The 8818-nt window shown below is 46.6% G+C and overlaps 1 protein-coding gene across 1 annotated transcript; it reads left to right on the top strand.

Annotated features, from left to right (window-relative positions):
- Positions 1-1445: 1445 nt before the first annotated feature.
- Positions 1446-7219, top strand: LOC142471366 (vomeronasal type-2 receptor 26-like). Its single transcript, XM_075578178.1, has 5 exons — positions 1446-1472; positions 2432-3244; positions 3585-3812; positions 4094-4217; positions 6277-7219. Exons 2-5 carry the CDS (start codon positions 2981-2983, stop codon positions 7203-7205), a joined length of 1545 nt encoding a protein of 514 aa, XP_075434293.1. The 5' UTR covers positions 1446-1472; positions 2432-2980; the 3' UTR covers positions 7206-7219.
- Positions 7220-8818: the final 1599 nt, after the last annotated feature.

The following is an 8818-nucleotide window of genomic DNA, read 5'->3' as shown; positions in this document are numbered from 1 at the left end:
CATTTATCACCCTACAACCATCATTATTCCAATCGTATATATATACGCTGCCATCACTCTATATCTCTATATTCTCATATCTCCCCTTTTAACCCGCATTATATCAACCCACAACTGTATATAATCACCATCATTATACAACCTGTAATCCTAAACATCCACCTCTCATCCTACTGTTTAAACATATATATACTAATGCTATCCCTATGCCCCCACATCTCACCTCATAACATTTTTATACACTGCTAGAAGTGACAGAGCTGTGTGTGTGTGTGTGTGGGGGTGGGGGGAGGGGAGGTCTGGGAGTTAGTACATGAATAGCAGAGAGTGCTGAACGGGGTGCAGCAGAACAGATAGAGGAGGCAGAGGGTGCAGGAGAAGAGAGATGGAGAAGGCAAGTGTGCAGGAAGACATAGAGAAGAGGCAGAGGGTACAGTGGGTGAGAGAGGGAGGAGGCAGTGTTGCAGGTTAGAGAGGGGATGGAGGCATGGGGTGCAGGAGGCGAAAGGAGAAAGAGGGGAGGCAGGGGTGCAGAAGGACAGAGAGAAGAGGAAGAGGAAGAAAGAGGGAGGAGGCAGGGGGTGCAGGAAGACAGAGAGAAGAGGCAGAGGGTGCAGGAGGCGAGAGAGGGAGGAGGCAGGGGCGCAGGAGGAGAGAGGGGGAGGAGGCAGGAGGTGCAGGAAAGAGAGGGTGCAGAAGGACAAAGAGAGGAGGCAGAGGGAGGAGGCAGGGGTGCATAAAAACAGGGAGGAGGCAGGGGTGCAGGAAGACAGAGTGAAGAGGCAGAGGGTGCAGGGGGAGTGAGGTGGAGGAGGCAGGAGGTGCAGGAGAAAGAGGGGGATGCAGGGGTGCAGAAGCACAAAGAGAGGAGGCAGAGGGAGGAGGCAGGGGTGCAGGAAGACAGAGAGAAGTGGAAGAGGGTGCCAGAGGCGAGAGAGGGAGGAGGCAGGATGTGCAGTAGGAGAGAGAGGAAGCAAGGGATGCAGGAGGAGAAAGAGGAGGCAGGAGGTGCAGGAGAGAGAAGTGGCAGGCTGGATGCAGAAGGAGAGGGAGAGGAGACATGGGGAGAGAGTAGGCAGGGCGTGCATGAGAGAGTGAGGAGATTGGGTGTCACGGACAACAACTGCAGGACTGAAGCCCAGTTGCTGGAACGGGCTGAAAGGAGTCGAAAAAAAAGGCAAGGTCAGAGTCAGATGGCAGGCGGCAGGCAGCAGGTGGTAGGCAGCAGGCGGCAGGCAGCAGGTGGTAGGCAGCAGGCGGCAGGCATCAGGGAGAAGGCAGGCAGCAGACAGCAGGCGGCAGGCAGGCAGGAGGCAGCAGGGAACAGGGAGCAGGCATGCAACAGGCAGACAGCAGGCGGACAGCAGGAAGGCAGCAGGCATGTAGAAACAGGTAGAAGACAGGCAGCAGGTAGCAGGGAGCAGGGAGCAGGCAGCAGCAGGCATGCAACAGACAGCAGGTAGCATGGTAAGGTCCGTAGTAGGGTCAGGCAATGGAGACACAGCAGAAAACAATGTGGCAGTGAGATTGATCACAGAAAAACAACCTTAATATTCAGGCAACCCTGATCTGGAAAGTAAGGTCTCATAAAGGCCTGGCTAGTCATAGAGATTGCATTGTGTGTGTATATATGTGTGTGTGAGTGTGTGTGTGTATGTGTGTGTGTGTATAGTACAATCTGTGTACTGTACTAGTCCTAGAGGTTACATGTAAATACATACATGTATATATATATATATATATATATATAATCAAAAAATAAATAGATGATACCGTTCTGTGGCTAACGAAATGCTTTTATTTGTGCGAGCTTTCGAGATACACTGATCTCTTCTTCCGGCGATGTATATATATATACAGTCTGCATGTGTGTGCTACCTGTACTAATACTAGAGGTTACAGCACATTATATATATACAGTCTGTCTGTATATCTACATACTTTACTAATCCTAGAGGTTACATGACATACTGTATATACAGTCTTTGTGCATGTGCATCCTGTACTAGTGTTAGACCTTATATGACTTTGTATATATGAGATTATATTATTATGTTGTGTTACATTGACTCTGTATTCCCTTTTCCAGCCTTAGAGGTGCCAGACTCTATATCCCCTGTATCAGCCCTAGTGGTGCCAGATTCTGTATCCCGTGCAACAGTCCTAGAGGTGCTAGAATGTATATTCCCTGTAATAACCATAGAGGTTCCAGGCTCTGAAGATAATGTGCTAGCCCTAGAGGTACAAGGTTCTGTATCCACTGTACCAGCTCTAGAAGTGCCAGGCTCTGAATCCCGTGTACCAGACCTAATAGGACAAGGCAGTGTATTGCTTTACCATCCCTAGATGTGCCAGGCTCTGTAAACCCTGTGCCAGCCTATAGATGCCTGGTTCCATACGCAACTTTCATCTCCTCTCCATCTCCTTTCAGATCAGCTACTTCGCAACCAGCTCCCTCCTGAGTGACCGTACTCAGTTCCCTTCCTTTTTCAGGACTGTTCCCAGCGACATTTTCCAGTCCCAAGGGCTGGCACAGCTGGTTTCCTACTTCAACTGGACATGGGTTGGGCTGTTGGCTGTGGACAATGACTATGGACAGGAGGGCATCTTGGCCACCAAGTTAGATATACTGAGAGCTGGGGCCTGCATAGCCTTCATCGAGTTCATACTGATAAGCCAAACCGATCGCAATGCCCCCCACCTCTCGAGGGTCATCGCAGAGTCAAATGCCAACGTGGTGGTTGTCTTCTCCAGTGATTTATATTTTCTCCCGGTGGTAGAAGAGCTCTTGAGGCTCAACGTCACAGGGAAGAGCTGGGTGACAAGTGAATCATGGTCAACCTCAGCCCTGTTATCCAAAGAGCGATTCTGGGGTGTCCTGCGTGGCACTATTGGCTTTGCAATACACAGCGGGCCTATTCCCGGGTTCAGAGAGTTTCTCAACGCCGGCCAACCTCAAAAGACTCCAGATGACAGCTTCATGATTGAGTTTTGGGAGCAGAACTTTGGCTGTAAATGGGAGAGACCAGGGACAAAGTTGCTCAATGGCACCAGACACTGCACAGGTCAGGAGTCTCTTGGGAGTACCTTCAGCGGTTTCAATGTTCTGGGAGGGACCTACAATGTCTACATTGCGGTTTACGCATTCGCCTGGGCTCTGCAAGATGTCCTAACTCGTAGGCTACGGGGCTGCCCCAAATCAAGCGGGAGATGCACTGACACTTTGGCTTTCCAACCATGGGAGGTATCTTCATCCTCCTCCTCTTTGATGTCTATAGCATTTTATCTTACTTTGAGATATTAATAGGTTCAGCAGCTCCTCTCCCTAGTTTAGCGGGGTGTCCCTCTGGTGGGATAAGAGGGTGTCTCTAGCAGTTGATTCCTATAAGTTAACCAGGTCAACAGTCGTCTCATTCACACTGACACTACTAACTTATAAGAATCCTTTACAGATGATACCCATATATTACATAAGAGAATCTGACACTATGGAAATACTGTTAACTTATAGGAATCATATTTGTAAGACATCCTTTAATTGGCATCCTAGATAGGCTCATTTGATCCTATTAACTTCCTCTTAGGTTCTGCACTCTATGAAGTCCGTCCATTTCCAGACTAAAGAAGAGAAAGAAATGTATTTCGACTCTAACGGGGATGTTCCAGCTCTGTATGACATCGTCAACTGGCAAATGAGTTCACAGGGAACCATACAGCATGTAAAGGTCGGGACTTACGATGCTAGTGTTAAGCCGGGACACAAATTCATGGTGAACACTACCGCCATCCACTGGGCAGCGGGGGACACACAGGTATGTGCTGAACTGCACTAAATAGTAATGAGACGCATTCAATGCCCCATCTAGGGGGGTGGGGAGCACATGTCTATGGTGCGAGAGAAAGGTCAGTGCCTGCACCTGTCCTCCCCTATGTATATTTATGTTATCGATAACTCAGTCTTGCCTCTCTCTCTGTATATACTGTACATATGAGAGACAACTCAGTTTCTGTATATTCAATCCTATCTATGTATATAGATGAATATAAGGTCTATCTCTGTGTCTCTGTGTCTCCATCCCCCCGCTCTCTCCAGGTCCCTCACTCCGTCTGCAGTCAGACCTGTTCCCCAGGTTTCAGGAAAGCGGCTATAAGAGGGAAGCCTGCCTGCTGCTTCCAGTGTGTCCCCTGTCCTCAAGGAGAGATCTCCAACCACACAGGTGAGGGATGAGCTTGGTTTTTAATGTCACTTCAAACTTTCTTCCCTTCTTTCAAAGCAGCATCTAGTAGATTAATCTTGTGTTGATCATTCCATTTCAACAGAATCATCTCAATATCTCATTAACCACAAAAATGTTTTCTGGACCCATTTATGACCCCAACCAAACCATCACACTCACTCCCTAATTCCTTTCTCACTCATTGCTACTAATGGAACTCCCTTTCATTAAAGCCAGCTCATATTCTACCCTCTTCTTTAGCGGGCACACTACATTTTTTTAGGTCCTGTTTGACCAGCTTTACCTGTTAAACAGAGAGTTTGTTGTGTTTGGTATGCTGCATACTGTAGGTTAGGGGACTCTGTAGGAATGACATGGAAGTACCTCCATCCAGCACAATCTAGGAAGGACAAAAATCATAATCAAAAAGGCAACCTGGGGATTTCCTATTTTCAATCATCCATAATTGAATATGCTTTTAATAAAGTGGTACAGCTCAACCACGCTATAATGCGATCCATTACAACGCGAATCCGCTTATAACGCGATGCAAGCATGGCTCCCAATTTTCGTATTTATGAATACTTTACAACACGATTATTGGTATCTTAAATACTTTATTGTACAATGCATACAATTGTACATTATTTCTAGCGCGATCCGCTTATAGCGCGATGTGATTCTTTGGATCCCAAGCACAGCGTTATAAGGGGGTTGAGCTGTACTTAGACATTCTAGTGTCTTCTTTTGGCCATTTGGCCAATGTTTACTTTTCTATGTTGTGTGATTTTTTTGGTGCATTATCTTTATATTGCCAATAATGCCATCCATATATTTTAACTCTTCCCCTAACTACTTATCTGACTGCTCCCTTTAACTCCTCCCCAACTTCTCCTATAGCCGCTCACTATATCTCCTTCTCAAACTGCTCCTATAACCTCTCTCTATAACCTGCTTCCTATAACTTCCTATGACTCCCTTTTCCCCTTATGAGATATCATTGGATGATATTTCTCTGGGGCTTTTTGTTTGCCTTACTCTGGATCAATATACTGTAAGTACAGATATAGGATCAAGTATCTGTTGTCTAAATGTATGCATGGGTAGAGCTTGATGGACGTATGTCTTATTTCAACCTCATCTGCTACAGTATGTAACTATGTTACTCCTCCCCTAACTATTCCTATAACCATTCCCTACAACTCCTTCTCTAAAAACTCCTATAACCTATAAATATAAAAGGCGTAGGTATGTTTCTGTACAAAGGTTCAGCTGTTACAGAATTGCTAAGCAACAACTGGAATGCCTCTTCCAGTAGAGAAACAAGGAGGGGAGGAGACAAAGAGAAAGACAGCAAGGAGGGGATAGGTGACAGAGAGAGATGTATGTATGTATGTATATCTTTATTTATATAGCGCCATTAATGTACATTTCACTTCACAGCAGTAATAGATGTAAAAAATTATATAAATAACAAATATTACAAATACAGTAACACATAATGGGAAGAAGTGCTGCAGACATAAAAATGAAATTTTTATGAAAAGGAGTCCCTGCTCCGAAGAGTTTACATTCTAATTGGTAAGTAGGCTGAATGTACAGAGACAGTAGGAAGGTGTTCTGGTTAGTGCGTCTGCAAGGGGCCAAGGTTTATCTATGAGGTGTAAAGTATCAGTCACTGCGATAACAAGGTGAGGAGGAGACAGAGAGAGACAGCAAGGAGAGGTGCAGACAAAGAGAGACAGTAAAGAAAGGTGGAGACAGAAGAAATTAGTAGGAGAGGAGAGAGTGTAGTGTGCACAGAGAGGAGATGATAAAGTAAGGCAGAGAGTGCAAAGAGAGGGGAGGAGAGAGTGCAAAGAGGAACAGGGCATGATATGGTGGGGAAGAGGGGGGCAAGAGACAGAAGTGCATTACCATGATGGGTGAAAACAAAGACTAATGTTTAAAAACTTTAAGATTTGCTAGATTGAAGTATGTTACACAGGATACAGCTAGATCCATATAACTCTTCCCTTAACTGCTCCACAATCAAGATATCTGTTTTGGTCTCTTTCAGACTCCATTGACTGCCTTCGGTGCCCGTGGGACCAGTTGTCCAGTGTCCAACAGGACATATGCCTCCCAAAGACCGTTGAGTTTCTTTCTTATGAAGAGCCCCTGGGTGCAGCTTTGGTAGCCACTAGTGTCACTTCTTCCGCAATCCCATTTGCCCTCTTGGGGATTTTCAGCCACTACAAATCAACTCCCATTATCCGAGCCAACAACTACTCTCTAAGTTGTCTTCTTCTGTTGTCCCTGTCCCTCTGCTTCCTCTGCTCTTTGACTTTCATAGGTTACCCCCAACCTAAAAAGTGTCTTCTTCGCCAGGTAGCATTCGGCATTGTCTTTACCCTCTGTGTCTCCTGTGTCCTTGCCAAAACCGTCACTGTTGTTATTGCTTTCAAGGCCACAAAGCCAGGAAGCAACCTTAGGAAGTGGACAGGGACAAATGTGTCCTACTTTGTCGTTGGACTCAGTGTCCTTATTCAACTGTGCTTGTGCCTTACGTGGCTCTCAAGCTCCCCTCCCTTCCCAGAATACAACGTACAAACACAACCAGGGATTATTATTGTTGAGTGTAATGAGGGCTCTCCCACTGCCTTCTGGTGCATGCTGGGATATCTTGGATTCCTGGCCACCATCAGCTTCATCTTTGCCTTCCTGGCCAGGCAGCTCCCTGACAGCTTTAACGAGGCCAAGTTCATCACTTTCAGCATGCTGGCCTTCCTCAGTGTCTGGGTGTCCTATATCCCGGCCTCCCTCAGTGCCCGTGGTAAGTACACCGTGGCCATGGAGGTCTTCGCCATTCTGTCTTCCACCTGGGCCCTGCTGGTCTGTATCTTTGTTCCCAAGATCTTCATCATCCTCTATAGGCCGGAACTGAACACAAGAGACAATTTAATGGGGAGAGGGAGAAAAAAAAAACTAAGAAGATTCAACCATTGATTGTCACCTCTGAATGATTTTATTGAATACTTGAGCTCTCTCTCTCTGTCTTTCTATCTCCTCCTTTCTCTTCCACCTTTCTATTCTCTCCATAGCTTCACTTTTTTCTCTCTCTTTTCCTTTATATCTTTGATCTGTCTGACTTTCTCTTGTTCGCCTTCCCTCTCTCTCTTAAGCTCAGATGCACAGATTTCTATCACCTTCGTGCTACTGTAATACCCGGCCGTTATCAGAATCAGTAATGGAGGTTAACATATATGCACAATGCTAATTATATGTCAATAAGAGCACTTCTCACTAAGTTATGGAGTATTGAAGATGCATGTTACCAGTTAATGAGGTGTTAACTTAGGTTAGTGCCTCGTTACTTCAATAAAGGACATCTTTGTATTTGGGCCTTTAAATGTTTATGCTGACCACAAGCTAATATTTGATGTTGTTAAATCTTTATGTGAAATAAAAGCCTACATTTATTATCCAAAAGCAGCCTCCTGTTTCACCTCTGCAAACATCTCATACAGCATCCAAAGAAACAATTACTGAATGATTGTTCATAAGCGCATATGCATCTGACACCTATAACTTTTCCTATTACCCCATATGCAGATGCAGCGGCCGTTATCCAACCATTTATCGTGTTTAATGGCACACTGTAGTGTGTCATGGTCCGAGATCGTCCTCTGCAGACTTAATGGCCCATCGGATTAACACAAGCAGGTGTTCCTGCTGTGTTAATCCTACAGGGGTCTGCCTGTCTGTGAGGCCTAGGGCATGGTCAGTGCTTAGACGCTGACCCGTGCTGAGGCGTGCTCACGCTTACCAGTAAGCCCCTGCAGCCGCAATGAGAGCGGCATTAGCATGGGCTCGCGCACGCTTCCGCAAGCGTGCGGAAGCATGGGTTTTAAGAAAATTTTAGATTCAAGCGCTCACGGGAGCGCAGGGCCGGTCACGTGAGCGGTTCACCCAATGAGGGCGAACCAGCTCTGGGACGTCACTGGCCCACCCCCCGACACGCCCCGGACGGCGCGCTAACCAAGGCCAGGGAAAGCACCCACTTTCCCTCAGCCTCAGCGCGCCTCTGCAGGGGCTGAGTCACCCTGGACTCAGCCTTAGAGACGCGCAGTAAGAGATAGGCTGAATCTGTCACTCTACCTGCGCACCTCTAACAGCCAATCGCAGGGTTTTATTTAAATTTTAACACTACAGAATTGGAGCAGCAGGTCCCGGAGATTTCAGGTCCGGGCCCAAGTTACAGGCCCCGTTATAGGGTGCCGGTATGTTAAAATTCTGTTGGTTACATGACAGTGGGACCTAAACATAGCAGAGGGATACCGGCACCCCATAACGGGGCCTGCAACTCAGGAAGTAGGGGATCCCCAAGGCTGAAATAAACTTTGTTCATCTCAGAAGACCCCATGCTCCCGCACACTTGTATCAACCTCCCCCACCCCAAGAAAATCATTACCTTAGCGAATAGCTGCTAAGGTAATGAAGCTGCTTACATTTTACTTTTATTCATAGTGTGCGTGACCAGGGGGTCTCCTGAGCTGAACAAAGTTGATTTAAGCCTTGGGGACCCCCTGCTTCCAGAGATACAGGCCTCGGTATGGGGT

Source organism: Ascaphus truei, chromosome 20 (genome assembly GCF_040206685.1).
Source record: "Ascaphus truei isolate aAscTru1 chromosome 20, aAscTru1.hap1, whole genome shotgun sequence".
In the NCBI taxonomy this organism is placed as follows: domain Eukaryota; kingdom Metazoa; phylum Chordata; class Amphibia; order Anura; family Ascaphidae; genus Ascaphus; species Ascaphus truei.
Note: the sequence above shows the minus strand (reverse complement) of the source record. Positions and strands in the feature narration are given on the sequence as shown.